The sequence below is a fragment of the Mobula hypostoma genome, chromosome 3, assembly GCF_963921235.1.
Source record: "Mobula hypostoma chromosome 3, sMobHyp1.1, whole genome shotgun sequence".
NCBI lineage: Eukaryota > Metazoa > Chordata > Chondrichthyes > Myliobatiformes > Myliobatidae > Mobula > Mobula hypostoma.
The window spans coordinates 125,999,723-126,026,980 of NC_086099.1; the positions used below are offsets into that span (position 1 = coordinate 125,999,723).

General features: G+C 39.4%; 1 protein-coding gene across 5 annotated transcripts in view; it reads left to right on the top strand.

Moving 5' to 3' along the window:
- Positions 1-27,258, top strand: part of LOC134344249 (homeodomain-interacting protein kinase 1-like) — a 127,826-nt gene that overhangs the window by 48,622 nt on the left and 51,946 nt on the right. For all 5 annotated transcript variants that reach the window (XM_063043730.1, XM_063043728.1, XM_063043729.1 and 2 more), the window contains 5 exons: positions 6,809-6,928; positions 13,978-14,064; positions 18,418-18,602; positions 19,741-19,903; positions 20,664-20,883. In XM_063043730.1, the coding sequence (XP_062899800.1) occupies positions 6,809-6,928; positions 13,978-14,064; positions 18,418-18,602; positions 19,741-19,903; positions 20,664-20,883 (775 nt within the window). The remainder of the gene's footprint in view (positions 1-6,808; positions 6,929-13,977; positions 14,065-18,417; positions 18,603-19,740; positions 19,904-20,663; positions 20,884-27,258) is intronic.

Here is a 27,258-nt window from a genome sequence, read left to right on the forward strand (position 1 = left end):
GGTTGGGGTGGTGGGACACTAGGGTGTCATCTCGTCGTCGTCTGTTTCCTTTAGGGCAGGCAGGTCATCTTCTTCTATCTCTGCCTGCCTCGATGTCGAAGGTTGAGGTTCGTCGTCTGCTGTGGCTGATGTGGAAGGCTTGCTTGACTGCTGAGGCTCGCGCATTTTTCTATCACACAGTTCTTTGTAAGGACTCAAACCATCCTGCAAATATCCCCTAAACCTACGTACCCTTTCAAAATTGAAGTCGTACTTTATTATTACTCATTTGGTTTTGATTGTTATCCTTTTTTCTTCCAATTGCATCAGCTCTTCATCTGTCAGTTCTTGGTGATGGGATGCCAAAACCTCTTCAACATCATGTTTGTCAACTTCCACAAGCCACATTCACGTTATCCTTCCTTCGTTCACCACGATCGAAATGCTTAATTATGTCTAGTTTTACGCTAAGTGTAACACCCTTAAGAGCTCTTTCAGGCTTTTCAGATACCTTAGAACTCATCTTGCAAATGGCTGCTCACAGGCTAGTGTTTAAGCAATGCCGGCGGGAATCTGGGGGAGAGCGGCTGCTCGGGGTGTGCGCTGCCTTTTATTGCACGCTGATTTTTTCGTGCGCTGCTTTTTTTTTCATAACAGTGAAAACACCTTCTGAAAGCGAAAACAGGGTACTAATGTAGGTCTTTCGTAACAGTGAGGTTTCATAAAGTGAACATTCGAAAAGCGGGGGACGCCTGTAATGGAAAAATTGAAAATCTTAATTTGAAATTGGAAAGGAAAAAACTGGAAATTCTGATTTGTCAGGCAGTATCTGTATGGAGAGAAATAGTATTAATGCTCCAGGTTGACAGTCTTTCATCAAAACATAGAGGAAAAAAAAGAAATAGAGCATGTTGCAGAGAAGTGGGGAGGATGATGAGATTAAAGCGAATATGTTTGGGGAGAGACGAAAAAAGTTTTACTGCAGGTTGCAGTGGTGCTGGCTAAGAGAGGTTGAAGGATGGTGAGTAACAGCTGGTCTGTCTAGAGGAGAGATAAAATAGATGAATATAAATGGGGCAGAGTGCTGAAACAGGTTTGGTCTATAACCATTTGAGTTGTGCAGGAGCTATAATATTGAGTATGTACATAGGTCATGGACACCACTGGATCACAACATTTACATGAATATCAAAAGAAGAAACTGCAGATACTGAATTTCTGAAATGAAATGGAGAAAGCTATGAATATTCAACAGGTTAGGCAGCGTCTGGGGAGAAGAAAAGCAAATTTAATGATATAGATTTGACTCTCTATCATAGCTAGTCAGTTCTTGCGTAAGCCAGCAAGGCTGGTGATGTGAAACCATAGAGCTTTATATCACATCCTGAAGGCAGTAACGTTCTTTGCTAAAAGATAAAATGCTATTCTATGACTAAATTGAATTTTGCTGGGACAGAGTGCCGGAGGTCAAAGCAGGACAGTGGGAATAGAAAGAGTTACAGTGGCATGCATCTGGAAGCTTGTGAAGATTTTTGTGGTTTGACTGATAAAGGAACAGCTTTTATTTTGTGAATTAATATGTAGTTTGTTATTTTTATGAAAGTTTAGAATTTCTTTGATTTGCAGACTTTGACATGGTATATAATTGTAAATGTTGAGGAAACTGGTCTTTACGATTATTACAGCTGAAATATCAACTAGAGAAGTAGGTAGCTCACTGAGGTGATTAGATGTTTAATCATTAAATTTGGGAAATTCATGCTTTTTTTATATTAAAGATCCTCTTAAGCTTTGGTCAGACTATCTTTAATTTGAATAAATGGCTGCTTTTAAAAATGTTTTTCTTGGGTAACAATTTTTGAAAAATGTAGTTGTGCTTCCAAAACAGCTGAAAATAGATATTATGATGTTATCCCTCAGTAATGTGAGAATGTTACAACTACTTTGCTGCTACTATGGAGATTAGATGACCCGGTATAGAAGTGGAATTGAAATGAGACCCTCTAACCATATGACCTGTTACCTATTGAATTAGTTACCTTATTGTTACCTAATTATATTAGTGTTCTAATCTCCTTAGAATCCCAGTATACTACGTCTTAATGTTTAGTTGACATGTATCAGCTTAAAAACATAGCTCAGAGAAAAGCTCCGCCTGGAGGTTTACTGACTAAGCTGTACTTCTGTTTTTAACATTTTTTTAATGATTGGTAAAGGTGTCAAAGACTATGGGGAGAAGGCAGGAGAATGGGTTGAGAGGGAATTGAATCGGTCATGGGATGTCGGAGAAGATTCGGTGGGACAAATGGCCTAATTGCGCTCCTATTTCTTATGGTCTAATGACTCTTGATGGACTTCATTTCACAGCACTTAGAAGAAATTATACTAAGGTTGACAATTTTGCTGTTGGTTCCAGTTGATCAATAAAATTTGACTTGAAAATTCTGAGATGTGGAAAATTTTATAAATTAAAACTAAGATGTACTAAAGCTGTGGCTTTATCTTTTTACAAAGATCACTATAATGAGCTGCTTAGGAAATGCATAGAAATCTTGTGTCAAAAAGAAAGATTAGGTAGTTTTCTGATACTCACCCAGTATGTGTGTATGAATTTGGCAATGGGTTTGCTTTTGTTCCAGTTAATTTGCTTAAAACAACTGATGGGTACATTTATTGATGTCAAACTATATGATGTGAAGCACAGATGGTTATTAGTTTTGTTATGTGTTAATGAATTACAAATTAATTAGTAGATGATTCCATATAATGTTTTAAGTATTAAGGTCATAAGAAACAGAAGCAGGAGTGGGTTCTAAGATTGTGACTGATCGTCGTTTTACTACAGTAACTTAGCATTAAACACTGATAGCTATTTCTGTTATGTGCATCAATTATTATTAGTAAAGGAATGTGTATAACCTCCAGTTAACTTTTTAGATCTGAAGAAATATGAACAGGAATATGTCCTAACATTGTGACTGCAATTTTTTTATGTATTTTATTTTTGTTTCCTATTACTAGTGCCACTATTTAAAAAATCTACATGTGTCATCCTTGAATATATTAAATAACAACTGCATTTTCTTCCTTGCCTCTGCTAAACAGATAATTCCTTATTTTGACACTACCTTAAATACCCCAAGTACATTTCAAGGCAAATATCTCAAAGCATTCAGTTGCTTCCCTCCTCCCCACTCACATTTAAAATAAATAAATACTTTCTTTCCCAACTATATAATTCCACTTCTTGATCTTCAATTTTGGTAAGCAAAACTACGAGCTCTCAGATATAATTTGTCAAGGGAACATAAATCTGACCACTCTGATGCAATTGTTTTCCATAGCTATTTGTGGCTAAACAACTGCAAATAGTTTTAAAATATATAGTGATGCATGATCTATAAGGGCATAGGTAATTTTAAGCTAGTTCCCTTCAAGATCAATTCTGTTGAGTTCCTTTCCCCTTATACTCTCATGCTTGTCTAGCGACAAGTTTGAGAATATTATGCATTCGTCATTAAAAAGATGCGCCTGTTAGACTTCCTATATCCAGCTACATTTGCCTTTTCCTCCAAGTCCATTCTAGTTTTAGAAGGTTGAGTACATTCTGTGGCTTAGCTGCTTAGTTCTCCATCAGAATGGGGCTTAATATGCAAGAAGAAGCTTATCAGCTCAAGACAGATAACTGATGATCAGCAGGAGAATTTGTGGTCTACATTTAGCTTGATGACGTGACACAAGTCTCGAGTTAATATTTAAGGACAGCAGGACCCTTCACAACCAACTGTATTGCTTTCTTTGGATGTGTCTACCTTATTAATTGAGCAGGATGTACCCATAGGGTGGAGACTTGATTCTGGAGTGTTGCTAATGATTACAGTTCAGTTGATTAATTATGTCAGACATCTGTTTGACCAGTCTATCAGATACATTCCTAGTTGGACAATACACTGATGTGAGATTGTTACAGGGCCAGCTGGACTTTGTTCTTTCAGAATCTGTTACCCAGCAGAAACTAAATGATCGTTATGGAAAGGTGCAAATATAAAATTCTGTTTTTATTTCTGCTGTTTTTCCAGTATTTGTCCTTTTTCTTCAATAGAAAGAAGTAACCTTGGACTTCCTTGTTACTGTTTGTAGTATATTATCCACAAATGTGCAGTACAGTGGATTCTGGTTAATTGGAGCAACTGCTTATTTGGGATGACTCTTAAAGAACAAAAACTAACTGTGAAAATAGCTGGGATTCCCTCTGTTTATTGGGACACTCTGCCGCTTAATTGGGGCAGGAGATTGTTGCCGAACAGTTTCTAACTAGCATCAGGCGTGAACGCTTGTTTTACTTTTAGACACTGCACCATGCTTAGAGTGAACAGTTAAATAGTATGTGCTTATGTTCATAAAGCAGTGATTTTTGTCACTGATAGTTGGCAAGAAATGAGCAGTAAGAGAATTCAGAACTGTTTTCCTCATTGGTTTCAAGCATTCAGGCATGGAGAAGCCAGAAGTGGCCAAATGAAAATGAAACAATTTCACTACTTCAAGTTAGGAACTACGAAGAATTTGAAGGTATTGACAATCATCTTGATGATGCAATGAAACAGGACATTTGGAGCAGGGATGCCCAACCTTTTTGCACTGCGGACCGATTTAATAGTGACAATATTCTTGCAGACCGGTGGGGGGGGGGGGGGACGGTGTTCAAGTAGGGTTAAACTCACCTCAACATGTCTTTTACAGTTAGGGTTGCCAACTTTCTCACTCCCAAATAAGGGACAAAAGTAGCAGTCAAATCCCGGGACACTTTACCCCAGGAAAGACTACCATGACCATAAAGCCTTGCGCGGGCACCTGTGTGCGCATGCGTGACAGGCACATATGATGTGCGCATGCACGTACGTGCTAAATTTTTCCCCACCAATCGGTTTTGCCTTCATCTTCCCGACTATACTGTACATACATTATTTCTACTTTATTTAGGCTGTGTATTTATCATATCATTCCTGCTTTTACTATATGTTAGTGTTATTTATTTTTGGTTTTATGTGTTATTTGATATGATTTGTTAGGTTATTTTTTGGGTCTGGGAATGCTCAAAAAATTTTCCCATATAGTTTAATGGTAATTGCTTCTTCGCTTCACGCCATTTCGGCACGAAAGGTTTCATAGGAACGCTGTACTTCAGTGGGCGAAATACGGGACAAACCAATTTAGCCCAATATACGGGATGTCCCCGCAAATACAGGACAATTGGCAACCCTATGTTTGAGTTCAACAGCGTGTGACTCCAGGGAATGAGGAAAGGTGCAGCTGACTTGCATCGTTTCCTCACGTCCCGGTAGCACATGCTTTGTGGCCCAGTTCTGGTCTGCAGCCCGGTGGTTGGGGACCGCTGATTCGGAGGATGCAAATGTTGATAGCATTGTATGAAGGCAGTCCATTATCTACACAAGTTATCTCCACTGAGTTTGTTCATATACAGTTGTAAGGGGTTTCTTCTTTTATGTTACTGCATAGGCTAATTAAAATGGCTTCTCTGTTATACTTGAGATGGCTTCTTTTGTTATGTTAAATGCTGAGAAAGTTCTGGCGCTAGCAGTTTGTTTGGGTTAGATTAGTGATAATAGAGCGAATGAACCAATTGGGATAGATGTTATTCTTTCTAGTGTGTCTAAGTTATTGTGATGTGTGGGGCAGAAGGCGCGTGCGCGAGACAGAGAGAGAATGGACAAGGTGCTGTGAGTCGGCTAACGGGGTCGGACCCCAATCAGGAGTCCGAGGTCCAGGGGGTTCGGCGAGGAGACGGAGATGGACTCATGTGGAGCGTCTGGTCGACCACCGTTGTTGGTCCCAGGCAGCAGGTCGAGGTGGTCCGAGGGGATTGCAGGGTGAAGAAGGAAGGTCCCGAGCTCCAACTGCTTGTGCACGAAGAGATTGAACTTTGATAAGTGTGGCGCCTTTTATCTTCCTTTTATATTTTATCTCTATTAATTATATAGTTCCAGTAATATCTATAAACTATAATTCATTTAATTGTATCTGGTGTATTGTCTGTTATTTGGTGGGGTGGGGTACATCACACAGCATCCACACAAACTGATTACCCAGATTGGTGGGGCCGAGGGCTGTTTCCCTAGATGACAGCAAGCTGAGCGACCCTGAGGCTTGCCAGGGGGGCTACACAGTCAATCAAAAGAATGTGTAGGCTGGATGAATTCCTCTATCAATAATATTTAGGAACAAATAGTTTTATAATACTGTGGTTGTATTGATACTGTTCTAATTTGTTCTGTATTTCACTTAAGTATACCCAATTTATTACTCAGTTAAATGGTAGTTTATTTTTTTTATATATCTTTTAAACTATTTCCATGAAACTTCGGCTAATTGAAGCAGTCACTTAATTGGGCCAATATGTACTGATGCCAGTCTGTCTCAATTAACCAGATTCCACTGTATTTTACTTCCATTCTTCTCAACTGTAATGGGCTGACCACAGGGAAATAAGATTATAAATGCAAGTTTGTTTTTCTGATGCTGTTCAAACTATTTTAAATGAAGTGACCTGATTAAATTAATCTTAATTATTGTGAGAGCAAAGGCCCTTCTGTGTTAATGCAAGTTTCCAAATAGTTTTGTTTGTACAGTTGGTGTACGCTGAACTCAGTAGTGGTGTTTAAACTTTGTGGGTGGAGATTTGGTTGCAGGGTGGGAGGGATGTGTGAGGATGGGTTTTTCCATGTGAATGACTTTTTCCAACATTTAGTGTAAAATTTTCCATTTGGAAGAAGCATTCATCTTTGCTTTTTTTTTCTGTACTTTCTTTCAGATTCGCTACATTTCCCAAACACAAGGTTCACCTACTGAGTACTTGCTAAGTGCAGGAACGAAGACCACAAGGTTTTTTAACAGAGATCCGGATTCAGGATATCCATTGTGGAAACTTAAGGTTAATCGTGTATTTTACAAAAAACTCTGCAAGGGTGATAAAATTACTCTTGTAAATTATATTTGCTTCTTTTAAAATTGCTTTTATGGATTGTCTATTAGACTTAGTGGGTAATGGTGAAGGTGTAGTTGCCAACTCCAAGGCATTTTGAGATGAGATCTGCAGTATTTCCTGCTCCTGAGTTAACTTCAGCTGCATTTTCAATTGTTCAAGTTTCTGCTCCAGTGATCTTATCTCATCAGACTTGGTGCTATTGAACATCTCCTTCCATTCCTCTTGTTCTTTCTGTTGGCTTTGTGCAATGTGCTTCTGAGCTCGTATTTCTTCAAAGCACATTTCTTTATCTCCAGAAAAGAGAACACTCTTGTCATACATGACAACTTGCTGCAGTTCACCTGGTATTTCCTGCATTTTACAGCTGGTTTGATGCACAGGCGCAGATGCAATTGAATTTAAAGCTCTAGATTCCGTATCCAGACATCCCACCTCTCCTGGAAATTCCGGGAGTCTCCCGCATATTAATAGTGACTCCCTGATGCCGGCAAATTATATACAATGTCCCGGAAATTGATCTTTTGAGAACGAGCGTGAGAGAACGTGTGAGAAAGAGCGAGCGCAAGAGCAAGAAGGCAAGCGCGAGAGTGTTCCAAAAAAAGACAATATAAAACGTACGTCACCCCAGACTACCCTAAAGTTTACCCCTGCCTAATAGGGGTCAAACATAATGACAGTGTTGCTCGCTGCACTATTTGCAACAGTGACCCATCGTGGGTTAAGACTGTAAATGACATGTTGAGGTGAGTTTAACAGGTGTCATTCGTTCATTAGCATAGCTAACATTATTTAAACTAGCTGGCTAGCTGCTAAGGAGCTACACTATTGCAGACATCCCACCTCTCCTGGAAGTTCCAGGAGTCTCCCGCAAATTGACGGTGCTGCCTCCCTGAAATGAGTTTTTGCAGGGTGGGATGTCTGCGTATCTGAAGAATTAAGTGTAGATTGCTTCCAGCTGGAGCCATTTTCTATGTTACCCTGAGATTTGGGAAGAGCTTCCTTGCTTTGCATTTGCAACTAAATTGCAGATTTCAACTATGAACTTTTAATATTTATGGTGACTAATACTGAAGAGAAAAATAGCTTGCACTTTTCAAAACAGGATTGTCAGGTATAGGTGGAGTCTAAATGACTTGGCATTTAACCATATTCCTGTTGGAATAGTATGGCAAAAGAATGCCAGATGTATCAGAGTATCCATGTTGGAGAATTTCCAGTATTACCTATGCTAAATTCTCAACTTTTTAGCTGATGCACTTCTGGGAAAAGTTATTGAACTTCTGTGTTTGCTAGCAAAGGTACATAATAATATAATTCTCTTATTTTCTTGTAGTTTTGGTTAGCTCTGATATTGATCAAAATTTATGTTAATTTCATGGTCCCATAGCACTGGATTAACTACTTCTAGTGTCTGTTGCCTGCAAGATTCACGACTGAAAAAAATGTAATCTTTGCACAGTAAGACAGGAATAAGAATGGTTACATACGTCTTGGCAAATAAACAAGCTTGGCTTTTAAAACTATAGTGAGATTTGGCATTCTAGGTTTTTGAAACTTCAGAATGCCACATTGAGTGCAGTGACAAAGTCCAGTATTCATGGGATTTCCCCAGCATTATGTAATTGTACAGTTCGTAGATGTGCAGCTTTACTTCCAGTGACCCTGGTTGAATACTGACCATTAGTGTTGCCCATGTGTTCATAAACACCCTAACATGTGCAGGTTGATAGGTTAATTGACCACTGTAAATTGGATCTAATGTGTGGATGAGTATCTGAAGGGAGTTGATAGGTATGTGGGGAGAATAAAATGGGTTAGTGTAAATGGATTATTATTGCTATGGATTCGGTGGGCGAAAAGGCATGTTCCTGTGCAGTAGGACACTAATTCTAAATTCTTTGAGTCCTATGCCAAGTTAGAACTAGTGCAGTATTCAGGACCATTACTTTCATTGTTGTTGGTAGGGCAAAGATGCATATTTAAAATTTTGTGCTAAATTATTTGTATTTGAGTAATTTTACATTTAAAAATTTTTACACTTAAGTAGCTTTTTAATGAATGTCAGATGCTTCAAAATCTAATTGTGCACTGCCATGTATACTGGGCTTTTCAGCTTTGATGGCTGTCATATGTAATTGGGGTGACTTGGGGGATGGGATTTCTGCCACTAAAACCATACTGCTGGGTTCCTTGATGTGAAGAGACTTTGTACCGATGAGTTTAAGCAGCATCTTCTCCCTTTTATTTGTAATATTGGAAACGTATGATGGTTTCCTGTGTTTCTATTTCATTGATCCAAAATGATTTGTACACTATTGTACCTACTTTGTCCTTCACATGCTGTACTAGATAACATTTTGCCCAAGTGCAGAGCCAAATACATTTTGAATTATATTTGGATAATTTGAATTTGACAACATGTGCGTCTTCTTTCTATTAAGAATATAAGAAATGATAGAATCAGTAGACAATTAGCCCTTTAAATTTGCGCAAGTATTTATTAAAAATCTTTGGATTCTATTTTCTATCCCATTATAATTTATTCACTATTTGTTAATTCTTAAGTTTTTTTATTAATATACCTTCATATTAAAAATGATCTATTAGTGAGAAATAATTTCATAGATCTTTTGGCCCATCCACCATGCTGACCTGATCTTCTGCCCAGTCCAAACTACCTGCACTGGAATATATCCCTCCAAATTTAATGTTCCAATTGAAACTGTCTACCACTTCTGCTTGAAGCTTGTATACCTGTACTACCCTCTAATTGAAGAAGCTTACCTTCAGATTCCCCATGAATATTTCACCGTTCACCCTATCTATATAGCCATAGATAGAGAATTCATTAATAGTGTGCAAAAAGATGTGTTTTTGTTTTGGAGTCGGTAGATTATGATGACTGGGGAACAGCACGGGTGGGGCTTAGGGCTTGATATTAACAATTGATGTTAGTAATTTGATAAAGGCACCAATTGTAATATTTGCAACCACACTGATTATGTGAATTGCGAGGAGAGTGGAGAATGGCATGAGGCTAGTGGAGGATATGGACAAGTTAAGTGTATGGGTGAGAATGTGTAAGAATGTGACACGGATACACTGTGGGGAAAAAATGTAAGCTCAGTGACTTTGAAAAACAAAATAGGAAAGTGTGTAGTAGGTGTCATTGAAAATGCTGAGACCTGAGTTTCTTTGGATAAATCACTGAAAACTAATGTGCAGAGACAGCAAGCAATTAGGATGGCAAATGGTATGTTGTCCTTGATAATGAAAGGTTTTAACTGCAGGAGTAAACATGCCTCACTGCAATTATATAACACCTGAAGACCATACCTGACGAGTTGTGTAATTTTGGTCTGTTTGCATAGAAAAAGAATATACTTGACATTAGAAGTGCAACAAAGACATGCCAGACTGGTTGCGGGAATGGTGGCTTTGCTGTGGGTGGCGAGGTTGTGCAGGCAAGTTTGCATTCTCTATAGTTGAGTAGAATGGGAAAACTTCAACCTCATAATGCTTGACAAACTGAGGTCCAGTAGCAAGGGTTCCCAACCCGGGGGTCCATGGCATAAAGGTTGGGAACATCTGGCCAAGGAGATATTTTCCTCTGGTTGACGAGGCTTAACCACGATCTCAGAGTAAGGAGCAGAGCATCAGGGACTGAGATGAGAAACTTCTGCAATCAAGATGGTGAATCTGTGGAATGTTTTACCTTAGTGTGCTGTGGAGTTTGGTTGTTGAATTCATTCGAAGCAGAGATGGACAGATTTCTGGATATTAAGGGAATTCAGGGATGTGTGGGAAACGCAGGAAAAATGGGCTAAGGTGAGTAATCAGGCTTAAACATAAAAAATTAGGAGCAGGATTAGGCCAACTGGCCTTATCGATATGTTCTGCCATTTTGCAACACTTTCTATATCTCATTACTCCCTTAATATTCAGAGATCCAGATTCAGTCCCACTTTCGGGTACTCTGTGTGAAGTTTGCACATTCTCCCTGTGGCCATGTGTGCGTCCTTCAGATGCTTCATTTTCAAATCATCATTTGGTAAGTTAATTGGCCTTTGTAAATTATCTGTAGCGTGTAGGTATGTGGTAGATTGCAAAGAGGCAATCTAGAGAATAGGGAAAGAAAAAGTGATTAATGTAGAATTAGTGCAAAAGAATGGTTGATTATCAGTATCAGCTCTAGGCTGAAGGGCCTGTCTCTCTAACTATATTTCTGTGTGACTATAAATCTATTGATCTCTGCTTTGAATGAATCCAAGACTGATTATTCACAGCCTTATGGGGTAGAAAATTTAAAAGTATTTCTTCTGGCTGAAGAAATTTCTCCTTATCTCAGGCCTTCATGGCCTAATTCTCAGAACTGGGTTCACTGTCACTGACATTAGTCATGAAATTTGTGTAGCAGTGCAATGGAGGCATAACATATTACAATTAGTAACAATAAAATTAAATAGTGCATAAAAGGAAGAGTGAGTGTTCATGGAATGTTCAGAAATCTGGCAGAGGGGAAGAAATTTTTCCTAAATTATTGAGTGTGGGTCTTCAGGCTCCCGTACCACCTCCCTGATGGTGGTAATGAGAAGTGGCATGTTCCAGGTGGTGAGTCCCTAATGATGGATGCCACCTTCTTGAAGCACTGTCTTTTGAAGATGTCCTCAATGGTGGGGAGGCTTGTGCCCATAATGGAGCTGGCTGAGACTACAACCCTCTGAAGCATCTAAGATACTGTGATTGGTGTTGCCATCCTAGATGGTGATGCGGTCAGTCAGAATGCTCTCCATGGTGCATCGAGGAATTTGCCAGAGTCTCTGGTGACATACCAGATCTCAAATTTCTAATATAGTATAGCCATTGGTGTGTCTTTGTCGTAATTGCATCAATATGATAGGTCTCTGAAGTCCACAATCAATTTCAAATTGTGTGCTAGATGGTTGTTGTGACATCACTTGATCAGCTCATCTGTTTCATTCATGTGCACGTAAAATGCCAGAGGAACTCAGTGGGTCAGGAAGTGTCTATAAACATGAACCTCCATTGATGGTGGTCTCCCAATGAAGTCAAAAATTCATTTGCAAAGGGAGGTACAGTTTTGAAGCTTGTTTATCAGTAGAGAGGGGATGATGGTGTTGATCAGTGAACTGAAATTAATAAACAACAGCTTGATGTAGGTATTGCTGTTGTCTTGGTGAGTCCAAAGCTATTGTGATTGCGTCTGTTTTCGACCTGTTGTGGTTGTGATTGCGTCTGTTTCAGACCTGTTGTGGCACAGTATGCAAATTGCAGTGGGTCCAGATCCTTGTTCAGGCAGGACTTAATTCTAGCCATGTCCAACCCATTAAAGCAGTTCATCACAGTAGATGTGAGTGCTACCAGACAACAGTCATTGAGGGAGCTCACCCTGCTCTTTTTGGGAACTTGAATGATTGATCGCCCTTTTAATGTTACCCAGTGAATCTGTGCCCCCTAATCCCTGGCTCTTCAACCAGGGCAATATCATCTCTGTACCTAGCCTATCAACCCTTTGCAGAATTTTGTATGATTCTCTAATATAGGGGTTCCCAACCTATGGACCCCTTGCTTAATGGTATTGGTCCTTGGCATAAAAAAGGTTGGGAACCCCAGCTTGAAAAAAAATAGGCAGATCTATGTTTTCTATGAAGGCAGAAGTAATGTTTCATCTCTGCCATTTCTTTTTTTTTTACCATAACCTCCTGTCTGGAAGAGGGCACTCTGTGATTCTCTTCTTTATGCACCTGTGAAAGGTATTATAGCATCTTTTTATTTTTGTTATATTTTTATTATGCCCCATCAATTCCTCTGTCTTTTGAATTCTAAAATACTCCCAGTCTTCAAATATACTATTATTTCTGGCAACATTACATTCTTTTCGCTTGGATTTAATGCTATGTTTGATTTCTCTTTCCAGCCACAGCCTATAGTGGTTTTGTGCCTCAGAGGGTTTCCTTTTGAAGCTTGCACACTATTTCTTTAAAATGCGAACGATTGCCTGCCTACCATCAAACCTTTCAATTTATTGAATCGAATAAACCACAACTGGCCTTCTTCCCTTTGTCTGGATTTAAGCCCCTGGATCTATAGTTCATCCAGTTTTAAACAATGACAAATTCTAGCACTTAATGGTCCATCTTGCCCAAAGGCACCTCAGCAACAAGATTATCAATTAACTATTTCAAATTGCAGAAAACAAAATCTATTTTAAAAAAAACCTTCCCTTTATCCTGATTTAATCAAAAGCATCTTGTTTATATTCTATTAATCCAGTTCGACCTCATTAGCACAAATTTGATTTGTCCAGTCTGTACATAAATTAAGATATTCTATGATTACTGTATTATTCATGAATTGTGTCAACCCCAGTATTATAGCCGCTATTTGGTGGCTTATAAGTAACTTCCAAACCTGTTTTCTTCCACTTTGCTATTTCTTGGCTGGATTCAAAGCGATTCTAGTTCTGCATAAAGATCTAGGAAGCTGAGGTCATTTCTCATCACTGTGTTGATCTCCCTTAGAGTGCTGCACTAGTCTCTCTTCCTTCTTACCTCGACTTCAAAAAATCAAAACAACCTGGAATATTAGTTCCTAACTTTAGTCACCCTGCAGCATATTTCCACAATGGGAGTTGGATCATATTTGCTTCCTTTTATTTGTGTCATTGAAACTTTTTCCCTATATTTCCGCAACCTTAGTTGCTTGATATATTTTTGCCATTATTTTGCTTGCTACTTCAATAACTTACCTTTCCCAAATTCACTTCAGTTCATTCCCAATGTACAAACATGATTGTATTTGGATTTTGTGGCCTCTGGGGAAGAAATAATTTGGTGACTGTCAACTCTAGAGTAGGAGCTACATTGTCTGGCGCAAAGCACATACTTAATCGCCATATTTTACTGTGCTTTAACAAACTTCCATTATTTGTAAGTTTCTGTTTTAACTGGAGATGTCTTTTTTTTCCTAATTAGACACCGGAAGAACACGAGTTAGAGACGGGGATCAAATCAAAGGAAGCAAGAAAGTATATTTTCAACTGTTTAGATGATATGGCTCAGGTAAGGATGGAATATTGCCCTACTGCAAGATGTAAAGTGTTTGTCTTATAGATGGAATTTAAGACTAATGATTATGATGATGAGGACACGCAGTCCCCTTTTATTGTCATTTAGTAATGCGTGCATTAAGAAATGATAAATAAATGTTTTTCCAGATTGCCATCACGAAAACACATGATAAACCGACTTAAAAACTAACAAAAACCACATAATTATAACATATAGTTACAACAGTGCAAAGCAATACCGTAATTTGATAAGAACAGACCATGGCACAGTAAAAGTCTCAGAATCTCTCGAAAGTCCCATCATCTCACGCAGACGGTAAACCTTCAGTGCCGCCAATCCTGGAAGCATCCGACCACAGTGTGACTCTGAGTCCGCCCAAAAAACTCCGAGCCTCCGACCACCTATTCGACACCGAACAACATCTCTGCAGAACGTTTCAACCCCGGCCCCGGCAGCAGGCGATATGCAAAGCTGAAGATTTGAGGCCTTCGTCTCCAGAGATCTCGATCGCACAGTAGCAGCGGCAGCGAAGCAGGCATTTCAGAAGTTTCTCCAGATGTTCCTCTGCGCTTCAGGGCTGTCCTCATCAAATCTGGATTGTGCACGGCACCCCTAGTTACACATATCGATATTCATTCGGAACGTGCTGCGTCACAACGCCATCTTCTCCTCCCTCCTTTATTTGCAATTTGTTTGCTATTAAGAAAATATTGCACAAAGAAATTAGCTGAGTTAGTACATTGTAATAAAAGTTTTGAAATATTTCCTTGTCTTAATCTGTGGTACCCACAAAGAATTTACTCAGTAACAAAATTTCTAACGCTGACAGCCAAGAGAAGCACTGAACTGTGTTTTAATTCCTACCTAAAACTGATAGAACATAGATTTTTTAAAAATTCAAAAGCAAAATATTTTTGCTTTGTGTGATGAGTATGGGGAGAGAGGAGAGAAAAGCATTGAAGGAATGTGGATGAATATGGTGTCCCAGACCAATGAAGGTCAATCAGACTGAGCCGTGGCTTTCCACCTGGACTCTTGAGTTCGCAATCTACCCCATTGTTACAATTTATTCTACATTTTGTTACTGTTTTACCGTTTACTACCTCAATACACTGTGAAATGAAATATTGATCTATATGAGCAGTATGCAACAAGAGCTTTTTACTGTACCTCAGTACATGTGTCAATAAGAAACCATTTACATGACATAACATAAGAAATAGAAGCTGGAGTTGGCCATTTGGTCCATTGAGCATACTCCGTCATTCAATAAGATCCTGGCTGATTTGGCAATGGGCTCATCTCCTACTTGATTTTCTTCATTGGACAGATAATTCCACAGATTCACCACTCTGGGAAAAGCAGTTCCTCCTTATCTCCATCCTAAATCTACTGCCCTAAATCTTGAGGCTCTGTCCCCTAGTTCTAGTCTCACCTGCCAGTGAAAACAACTTTCCTGCCTCTATCTTGTCTATCCCTTTCATAATTTTATGTTTCTATAAGATCTCTTCTCATCTTCTGAAATTCAGCAAGTACAGTCCCATGTAACTCAATCTCTCCACAAAGTCTAACCCCTCATCTCTGGAATCAACTTGGCGCACTGCCTCCAAAGCCAGTATATCCTTAAGTAAGGAGACCAGAACTGTATGCAGTACTCCAGGTGCCTCCTCACCAGTGTCTATATAGTTGCAGCATCACCTCCCTGCTCTTAAATTCAATCCCTCTGGCAGTGAAGGCCAACTTTCCATTTGCCGCCTTGATAGTCTGTTGCACCTGCAAACCAACCTTTTGTGATTCATGCACAAGCATACCTAAGTCCCTCTGCGCAGCATCATGCTGCAATTTTTTACTATTTAAATAATAATCTGCTCTTTAATTTTCTCTTCCAAAGTGGATGACTTTGTATTTGCCAACATTGTACTCCATTTGCCAGCCCCTTGCCCATTCACTTAGCCTATCTATATCTATCTGCAGATGTTCTGTATCTTCTGCACAATTTGCTTTTCCACTCCATTTAGTATCATTAGCAAACTTAGATACACTACACTCAATCCCCTCTTTTAGGTCGTTGATCCCCTCTTCTAGATTGTTATTTCCAATTCGGCAGGAGCAGAGGTCAGGCTTTTCATCAGGAAAAGGCAGAAGACCAAAACCATGGCCTTCAGTTCCCACTATAAGTGCAATTCCATAGTTTTTTTTTGATTACTTCATCCTTTCCCTGGAAACTGGTCTGATTCTGAAACAATGTAATATTTGATAATGTGGTATGTTTTGGACAAAATGCTTTTGCTGCCCCGGAGAGTGACCTTATTTTTACGTCTGTAACATTCCCTGCTTTTGCCCAAGTTGAACAACTTATCTCAATTTACTCTAGGGTAGTCCTATTGGGTAGATCATTCCCGTGTTTAGATTCAACAATAATGATGGAATGGTGATAGATTTGCATTCTAGTATGTGGCTTGATGTTCTGTAGTGGTAAAGTCTACATTAGTCGGCTTCCCTGTCAATCATGGTAGAGAGATGTTGGGAACCTAGGGTGATCACCATCAAAGCATTTGTCTATGGCAATCATTGCTGACTCAGTATGAGGGTAGAAGCAAAAAATGCATTGTGGGAAGTGCGTCCATTCTGGAATTCTGCATGTAAATGGAATTTGGAAAAAGTGGTTTCAGAAAAATACAGTAAAATATTAAAACTAGCCACAATACAAGTGTGAGGTATTGCACGTTGGAAGGACAAACCAACGTAGAACATACAGGGTTAATGGTAAGGCACTGAGGAGTGCAGTGGAACAGAGGGATCTGGGAATACAGATACAAAATTCCCTAAAAGTGTCGTCACAGGTAGATAGGGTCGTAAAGAGAGCTTTTGGTACATTGGCCTTTATTAATCGAAGTATTGAGTATAAGAGCTGGAATGTTATGATGAGATTGTATAAGGCATTGGTGAGGCCGAATCTGGAGTATTATGTTCAGTTTTGGTCACCAAATTACAGGAAGGATATAAATAAGGTTGAAAGAGTGCAGAGAAGGTTTACAAGGATGTTGCTGGGACTTGAGAAACTCAGTTACAGAGAAAGGTTGAATAGGTTAGGACTTTATTCCCTGGAGCGTAGAAGAATGAGGGGAGATTTGATAGAGGTATATAAAATTATGATGGGTATAGATAGAGTGAACGCAAGCAGGCTTTTTCCACTGAGGCAAGGGGAGAAAAAAACCAGAGGACATGGGTTAAGGGTGAGGGGGGAAAAGTTTAAAAGGAACATTAGGGGGGGCTTCTTCACACAGAGAGTGGGAGTATGGAATGAGCTGCCAGACGAGGTGGTAAATGTGGGTTCTTTTTTAATATTTAAGAATAAATTGGACAGATACATGGATGGGAGGTGTATGGAGGGATATGGTCCGTGTGCAGGTCAGTGGGACTAGGCAGAAAATGGTTCGGCACAGCCAAGAAGGGCCAAAGGGCCTGTTTCTGTGCTGTAGTTTCTATGGTTCTATGGTAATACATCTTTGAGGCTAGTATCTGAGCCAAAAAATTCTTTGATGCAACTGCTACAAAATTTACTTCCATGCTCCATGTCTGCCAAGCTAGAATCCCATACTGGACAAGGAGTGGAAATAGCTGAAGTTATGCTGAATTAGATCTTCATGCAATTTAGTAATCCAGAAGATTCCAATGGAGATGTATTGTTGAATGGGAGGGGATGCCTGCTGAGGCATAAGTGGGAAGATTGTTTTGGAGCAAGGGGCCTATCCTGTTGTTGATTGGCCCATCAGACTATTGCTGACTGAATTTTGGCAACCCATGCCACTGATGTGCTCCTCTCCACCCAGAATGTAAATACCTGCACTGTCAGTCAGATGATCCGGTGCTTTCTTTGTGGTGTAGTGCTGTGCCCAAATAGATCCTCTCAATGCTCATCAAGGCAGTTAGGGTTGGAAGACAGCCTTATAAGGAACCTGATCTTTTCCTTAAATAATTTCTTTATTGTTGAATTGAACAAACTCTAATTATCTAGGTTAGTTTTCAAGCTTGATTTTTGCAAAATGCGTGTAAGTATACTTTTATCATTTTGGTAACACCATATATTGGTGTTTAATTGTCAACAACACAGCTTGAAATGTACCTTGAGTAGAACTGGCTAACTGATTTTGTATTCCAGTTTATCCTGATGGACTGCAGGTTAATTCGGTTGTGCTCAAGTTTGGGTCGGATTTAGTACTTAAGTGCCATAGTAACTTTGGATAAAAATGGATTAGGTTATTTCAAATAAGGACGAGTTCAGTATTGCTGTGTCTCTTAAATAATGTAAATTCATTTATTTTTAATGACTTGTAATTTCAGGTGAACATGCCAAATGATTTGGAGGGAACAGACATGTTGGTTGAGAAGGCAGATCGGAGGGAATATATTGATTTGTTGAAGAAAATGTTGACAATAGATGCTGACAAGAGGATTAATCCGTTAAAAACCTTGAATCACCCATTTGTTACCATGACGCATCTGCTTGACTTTCCTCATAGCAATCAGTAAGCTTTTAAAATTGTATAGTTTTGTGCATTAATGCTCCTTTGAGGAAGATGTGGAATTCATATAATTGGGGCATTATATGACATTTTCCACCATTTCAATTACACCTACAGAAAACCAGATACATCCCTTAGCCACCTCTTGATCATTCTGTTGTACTCCTAATTTGCCTCCATTAATAATATTTATAACTAGTGTTACTCATGTTCTACTCATCCATCATCCCTGTTCGTGTTAATCTGTATTGTCTAGGAAAATCAATGCTGTTTTTCACTTTTACTTTCTGGTCTCATTAAATCACAGTTCTGATCCTGTTATCAGTGCTGATTAAATTTGTTTTTTTTTCAAACCTAATTTTCTGGCTCTGAGTAGTATATATTCCTTTAGTTCCATGGGCCCATGTTCTGGAAGTCACTTTGATATTTCCTCTTCCATCCACCCCCTCCTCATCCCTTCCAAATTTGCTAACACATTACACCACATCCCTGAGATCTAATTCCATGCTGTCTGTCTTGTTTGATATTGTTTACAATAACCTCAACTAAGGTTTTGATTATTTCTATCAATAATTCCTTTTATGCCAAATTTTAATGAATAATGAGTTTTTTTTTCTTTGTAATTTTTAAGGTTATTTAAATGGATGTTATTCTGCTCCTAGTTAGGGAACTGATGTTGTTTTAGAGTCATGCTCTGGATTCCAACACTTGGTGCAGTTTCCAAATACTTGCCTTTTAAAAAAAAAACACGCAAGCAGTTTTTTAGTGCACTGAGTTAATAGGCAGGGAAGTATCTTCTATTCTTTGATTATGAAAGATCAACTAAGAGCAAACCCATATTTAGCTAAATGTGGATTCTAAATAACACCTAAATGTCATCTCATGAGATCTTAATTTGTTCTCAGCATATTAATCTGAGATATCAGCATATTAGCCTGTCATCAGATATTTATTGAAAGAAAATGGCTGTAAGCTTAATTATTTTTATATGTTTTTTCACTGAGTTATTGTGATTCTTTTACTACTTAACTGGAAAAGGTAAATACAACAATTACAAAGGTGCTCAGGTTATTCAGCAGAAATGTGAGCTGCCATGTTTATTTTTAAATTTGATCTTTTCATTGAATTGCTTATCTTACAGTGTGAAATCCTGCTTTCAAAACATGGAGATTTGCAAACGGCGAGTCAACAACTATGAAACTGTAAACCAGAATAAAAGCCCGTTTATTGCACATGTTGCACCAAACACAAGCACAAACTTGACAATGGCCTTCAACAACCAACTCAACACCATGCACAATCAGGTATGAACCAAATGGTTATCGTCACCTCTGTACCATATAACAAGATCATTGAAGGAATAGAAAGAGTTCTGTCAGTAATTTTTCCCAATAAAATGAACTTAGGCAAGCATAATGTTGTTCCTGATGTACAAGGGTGTAGATATTATAGACACGGGCACACTCTGACATGGAACCGACAATTACACACAAGAATCTAAAGTGGATTCCTAGCCTGGGGTTCATGGACCTCTCGGTTAATGGCAAGGATCCATGGCATAAAAAAAGGTTGGGAACCTCTGATCTAAAGAGTAATTGATAGAAGATAAAAGGAGAAACTCTTTGCTGTAATAAGTAGACACTTTTTCTGACTTTAATCTGTAAAATATAACACAGAATAGAGTGCATCATATCATTGCAGAATTAATCAAGTAATATCCACAGTTTTGAAACTGCACCACAAAAAAAACCATTTGTATGCTTCCTTCAATGAAAAGGAATCATTAGGAACAAATTGAATTGTATCTTGCATTGTTTTGAATTAACATTATCAAATAACAATAGGAAAACATGGAGTTAATTGCTTTGCACCATATTAAAAGGGCAATAATTTCAAAGTTCATTTCCTCTTTCAGATTTGTTATTGTCAATTAGTTCTAAAAACAGTATTTGTATTTTGAAAAGTTTTTTACTTTTATTATTCTGTTACATCTTTAAAAGAAACATGTTTGTATTCTTCATGTTGATGTACCTTTAATCATTGAAGTCTATAATTTTTTTTTAGGCCAACACTCTGGCTCCTACCTCCACAGCAGCAACACTTTCACTGTCCAGTACAGATGTATCTCTGCTTAATTATCAATCTGCACTCTACCAGCCTCCAGCAGCTCCTGTGGCGGGTGTTGCACAAGCAAGCATGCCACTGCAGGCTGGAACAACACAGCTCTGTGCACAGGCTGACCCTTTCCAGCAGGCCCTCATTGTGTGTCCACCAGCATTTCAAGGTAAGTGACTCCTTTCTCTCTCTTCTGAACAAACAAGAATCCTGTGAAACTTTGTTTTCTGTTTTCCTGTGCTTTATTTGCTGTTTCATATTTGATCCTATGTTTAATGTTTCCCTGAATTCTGTCACAATTCTTCTCAATCAGATAGTATCTTAAAATTTCAGTTTCAATTAATCAAATTCAAATCATTCATGTACAGTAAATGAACAACAGTCCTCACAGCATTAATCCTTATGAAGCAAGATTTCCCATGATATTCCAACCTGAGTTACTTTAAAAATTGCTTTCTGTTTCAAAGCCCGTTTGCTTTCCATTTTGGTACTTGTATCAACTCTTCTGATTAGGGCTACTGAGTGGTTTAAGAAAAATTAAACAAGTTATATTGTTTTAATTGCACATAATTTATATTTTTTGAACTGAGCCTAATTAACTTGTAAATGGTTATGTCTTATTTTCTTAATCGGGTATTTCTGTATGTTTAACATATTTGATAGTAGAGAACATCGCATAAGCTTGCTGTTAGACCTATCAAAATACTTTTATTTTTACCAGCCTTGTGCGGTGGTTTTATTCTCATTCCCAATGCCCATTTCCCCAGTACAGTAGCATAGCAGTTAGCGCAATCGCTTTACAATGCCAGTGATTACCGATCAGGGTTTTGTTTCTGCAGCTGTTTGTAAGGAGTTTGTACTTTCTCCCTGTGACTTTGTGCATTTTTTCCCACATTTTAAGACTTGGGGTTAGTGAGTTGTGAGCATGCTATGTTGGTCCCGGGAACATGGCGGCACTTGTAGGCTTCCCCAGTATAATCCTCACTGATTTGATGCAAACAACACATTTCACTGCATGTTTCAATGTGCACATCAGAAATAAAGCTAATCTTTAATTTCAGTGATGTGTAGAAGGACAACTGAGTTCCTCTGAACACTATCACTTTTCAATGACTTCCCTATTTAAATATACAGTTGCAAAAAAGTTTTGTCAACCCTTTGCAATTACCTGATTTTCTGCATTAATTACTCATAAAATGTGATCTGAATTTCATCCAAGTCACAATAATAGACAAGCACAACCTGGCTAAACTACTAACATGCAAACAGCTGGAGTTTTCTTGTCTTTGTTGAACACATTGTTTAATCGTTCACAGTTCAGGCTGAAAAAAGTATGTGAACTGGTAGAACCTCATTTGGCAGCAATAACCTCCACCAAACATTTCCTGCAGCTGCTGATCAGACTTGCCCAATGGCAAGGAGGAATTTTAGACCATACAAAACTGTTCCATTCATCAGTATTTCTTGGATTTCTTGCATGAATAGCCCTCTTCAGGTCATGCTGCAACGTCTCAGAAATTTAGAAAACCTCCAGCACAATACAGGCCCTTCAGCCCACAAAGTTGTGCCAAACATGTCCTTACCTTAGAACTACTTAGGCTTACGCATAGCCCTCTATTTTTCTAAGCTCCATGTACCTATCCAGGAGTCTCTTAAAAGACCCTATCGTTTCCACCTCCACCACCACCGCCGCCGCCAGCAGCCCATTCCACGCATTCACCACTCTCTGCATTAAAAAAAACACTCTCTGCGTTTTTTTTAAAAAAATTACCCCTGACATCTCCTCTGTACCTACTTCCTACTTCCAAGCATCTTAAAACTGCGATCTCTGGTGTTAGCCATTTCAGCCCTGGGAAAAAGCCTCTGACTATCCACACGATCAGTGCCTCTCATTATCTTGTACACCTCTCTCAGGTCACCTCTCATCCTCCATCGCTCCAAGGAGAAAAGGCCGAGTTCACTCAACCTATTCTCATAAGGCATGCTCCCCAATCCAGGCAACGTCCTTGTAAATCTCTTCTGCACCCTTTCTATGGTTTCCATGTCCTTCCTGTAGTGAGGTGACCAGAATTGAGCACGGTACTCCAAGTGGGGTCTGACCAGGGTCTTACCATTATTGCTATATTCTGCCTTCATATTTGACCTACCGAAACAAACCACCTCACAATTATCTAGGTTGAACTCTATCTGCCACTTCTCAGCCCAGTTTTGCATCCTATCAGTGTCCCGCTGTAAACTCTGACAGCCCTCCACACTATCCACAGCACCCCCAACCTTTGTGTCATCAGCAAATTTACTAACCCATCCCTCCACTTCCTCATCCAGGTTATTTATAAAAATCACGAAGAGTAGGAGTCCCAGAACAGATCCCTGAGACACACCACTGGTCACCAATGTCCATGCAGAATATAACCCATCTATAACCACTCTTTGCTTTGTGGGCAAGCCAGTCCTGGATCCACAAAGCAATGACTCCTTGGATCCCATGCTTCCTTACTTTCTCAATAAGCCTTGCAATGGAGTACCTTATCAAATGCGTTGCTGAAATCCATATACACTACATCTATGGCTCTACCTTCATCAATGTGTTTAGTCACATCCTCAAAAATTCATTCAGGCTCGTAAGGCACGACCTGCCTTTGACTAAGCCATGCTGACTGTTCATAATCATATTATGCCTCTCCAAATGTTCATAAATCCTGCCTCTCAGGATCTTCTCCATCAACTTACCAACCACTGAAGTAAGACTCACTGGTCTATAATTTCCTGGGCTATCTCTACTCCCTTTCTTGAATAAGGGAACGACATCCGCAACCCTCCAATCTTCTGGAACCTCTCCCGTCATTGATGATGCAAACATCATCGCCAGAGGCTCAACAATCTCTTCCCTCACTCCCCACAGTAGCCTGGTTTATATCCTGTCCGGTCCCAGTGACTTATCCAACTTGATGCTTTCTGAAAGCTCCAGCACATCCACTTCTTCATATCTACATGCTCAAGCTTTTCAGCCCACTGCAAGTCATCCCTACAATTGACAAGTTCCTTTTCCGTTGTGAATACTGAAGCAAAGTAATTCATTAAGTAACTCTGCTATCTCCTCCGGTTCCAGTTTCATACGCACTCTCAATTGGGTGAAAGTCTGGACCATGATTTGGCCATTCCAAACCACAAATTTTCTTCTTAAACCATTCTGTTATTGATTTACTTTTGTATTTTGGATTATTGTCTTGTTGTATCATCCAACTTCTATTAAGCTTCAGATGATGAACCCTGATATTCTCCTGAAAATGTCTTGATACAATTGTGAATTTGTTGTTCCTTCAATGATTGCAAACTGTCCAGGCCTTGAGACAGCAAAGCGGCCACAAACCATGATGTTCCTTCTCGCGTGCCTCACAGTTGGGATGAGGTTTTGGGGTTGGTGTGCAGTGCTCCTTTTCCTCTAAACATAGTGGTGTGTATTTCTGCGAAAAAGAGCAATGTTTGTCTCATCTGTCCACAGAACATTGACCCAGAAGCCATGTGGAACATCCAGGTGCTCTCTTGCAAATTTGAATCGTGCGGCAATGTTTGTTATTGTTGTTTTTTTCGGAGAGCTGTGGTGTCCTTCCAGGAACACCAATCTTTTTCATGTTTCTCTTATAGTGGACACTTGAACAGAGGCTTTAGCAAGTTCTGGAGATTTCTGCAAGGTTTTTGCTGTTACCCTTGTGTTCTTTTTCACCTCCTTGAGCATTGAATGTTGTGCTTTTGGTGTGATCTTTGTAGAATGCCCACTCCTAGGGAGAGTAGCAACAGTACTGAGTTTCTCCATTTGTGGACGTTTCTCTTACTGGAGACTGATGAACACTCAGGTTTTTAGGAAAGTTTTTGTAGCCTTTTCCAGCCTGATGTACCTCTACAATTCTTCCTCCTCCAAGGTCCTCTGAAAGTTGTTTTGATCGAGACATGATGCACATTAACAGATCTTTCTTGAGAAGAGCAGGCTCTGTCAGTAACCTGACTTTGTGTCTTTTTATAGGGCAGGGCACCTCTAAATGCACACCTGCAATCTCATCTCATTGATCAGAACACCTGACTCCAAAATTTTTTGAGCAAGCATTACCCCAGAGGTTCACGTACTTTTTTTGTATCTAGACTGATTGTTTAAATGGTGTACTCATTATTGATGAGAAGTAGTACAATTGTTTGTATGTTATTAGTTTTGGCAGATTGTGCTTGTCTATCATGGTAACTTAGATGAAGATCAGACCACATTTCATGAGTAATTATGCAGAAAAGCAGGTAATTGCAAAGGGTTCACAAATGTTTTCTTGCAACTGTACTTCCAAGTGGATGATCTCATTTTCAGTATTGTTTCATCTGTTATATCTTGGCCTATTTTCTTTGGAGACTCCATACAACCTCATCACAGCCTGGAGCTTGTGGGTATGTTGTACTTGGTCTCTTCAAACAAGTCATTGATGCTGAATACAACACTAGGAGCCTCAGCACTGATACCTGGAACACCCTACTAGTCGGAGCCTCCCAACTTTTAAATGACTTGTTTATTGTCCATTAACAATTTATTGCCACAATCTAATCTTCTAGCAGACGTTTAAGATAGAGTTACTGGGTTAGTGGAGATTTGACATCACAAGAATGGCTATTAGTTGAACTTTTTACTTTATTATATGTCCAGGTACCACTTAAGTAGGCATAGTGGGTCGTGTGGCCCTGTATATAAGAAATAAGTCATTAGAAAGGGATGACAGAGAGACTCTACACCTTCCTATCCTGTGGGTTGAGTTAAGAAATGACAATGGTAAAAGGACCCTATTGGCAGTTGTATACAGGCCTCCAAAGAGCAGCCGGGATGTGGATAGAAAAGACGTGTCATGATAATCATTGGGGATTTTAACATGAAAGTGGATTGGCAAAATCAGGCCAGTACTGGACCTCAAGTGAGAATATGTAGAATGTCTAAGGGAAGGCTTTTTAGAACAGCTTGTTGTTGAGCATACTGGGGGATCAGCTGTGCCGGATTGGGTGTTGTGCAATGATCTGGAGGTAATAAGAGAGCTTAAAGTTAAAGAACCCTTGGGCAGCGGTCCCCAACCACCGGGCCGTGGACCGGCAGAGCATGTGGTACTGGGCCGTGAGGAAACGATATAAGTCAGCTGCACCTTTCCTCATTCCCTGTCACGCACTGTTGAACTTGAACATAGGGTTGCCAACTGTCCCATATTAGCCAGGACATCCCATATATTGAGCTAAATTCGTTTGTCCCATACCTTGTCCCGTATTTCCCCCACTAAGGTAGAGCGTTCCTATGAAACCTTTTGTGCTGAAATAGCGTAAAGCGAAGAAGCAATTACCATTAACTTATATGGAAAAAATTTTTGAGCGTTCCCAGACCCAAAAAATAACCTACCAAATCATACCAAATAACACATAAAACCTAAAATAATTCTAACATATAGTGAAAGCATTAATGATGTGATAAATACACAGCCTATATAAAGTAGAAATAATGTATGTACAGTGTACTCGGGAAGGTTAAGCCAAAACTGATTTGTGGGGGGAAAAAAATTGGCACGTACGTGAATGCGCACATCACATATCTGAACGTCACGCATGCGCACACAGGAGCCCGAGCAAGGCTTCATGGTCATGGTAGTCTTTCTCAGGGTAAGCACAACTGTCTCGTCAGCATCCACAAAAAATGCTGGAGAACGCGTCTATAGGAAGAGGTACAGTCGATGCTTCTGGCTGGGACCCTTTGTCAGGATTTGAATGCTACATTTGTTCCTTATTTGGGAGTGAGCAAGTTGGCAACCCTAACTGTAAAAGACACGTTGAGGTGAATTTAACACTACTTGAACCCCACCTGGTTGGCCATTCCGTAAGAATATTGTCAATATTAAACCGGTTTGTGGTGCAAAAAAGGTTGGGGACCCCTGCCTTAGGGAACAGTGATCACGATATGATAGAGCTCACTTTGAAATTTGAGAAAGAGAAACTAAGTTCCAATGTGTCAATATTTCAGTGGAATAAAGGAAATTACAATGGCATGAGAGGGGAACTGGCCAAGGTTGACTGGAAAGAGACACTAGCAGGAAGGACAGCAGAGCAGCAATGGCTGGAGTTTCTGCAAAAAATGAGGGAAGTGCAAGACAGACATATTCCAAATAAGAAGAAATTTTCAAAGGGAAGAAGGGCACTACCGTGGCTGACAAGTGAAGTCAGAGCCAAAGTAAAAGCAAAAGAGAGGGCTTACAAGGAAGCCAGAGCTAGTGGGGAAGATAGAGGATTGGGAAGCTTTTAAAAACTTGCAGAAGGAAACTAAGAAGGTCATTAAGAAAGAAAAGATGAATTATGAAAGGAAACTGGAGACTAATATCAAAGAAGATACTGAAATCTTTAAGTATATGAAGGGTAAAAGAGTTGAAGGTAGATATAAGACCAATAGGAAATGATGCTGGAGATATTGTAATCAGAGATGCAGAGATGGCAGAGGAACTGAATGCGTATTTTGCATCAGTCTTCACAGTGGAAGACACCT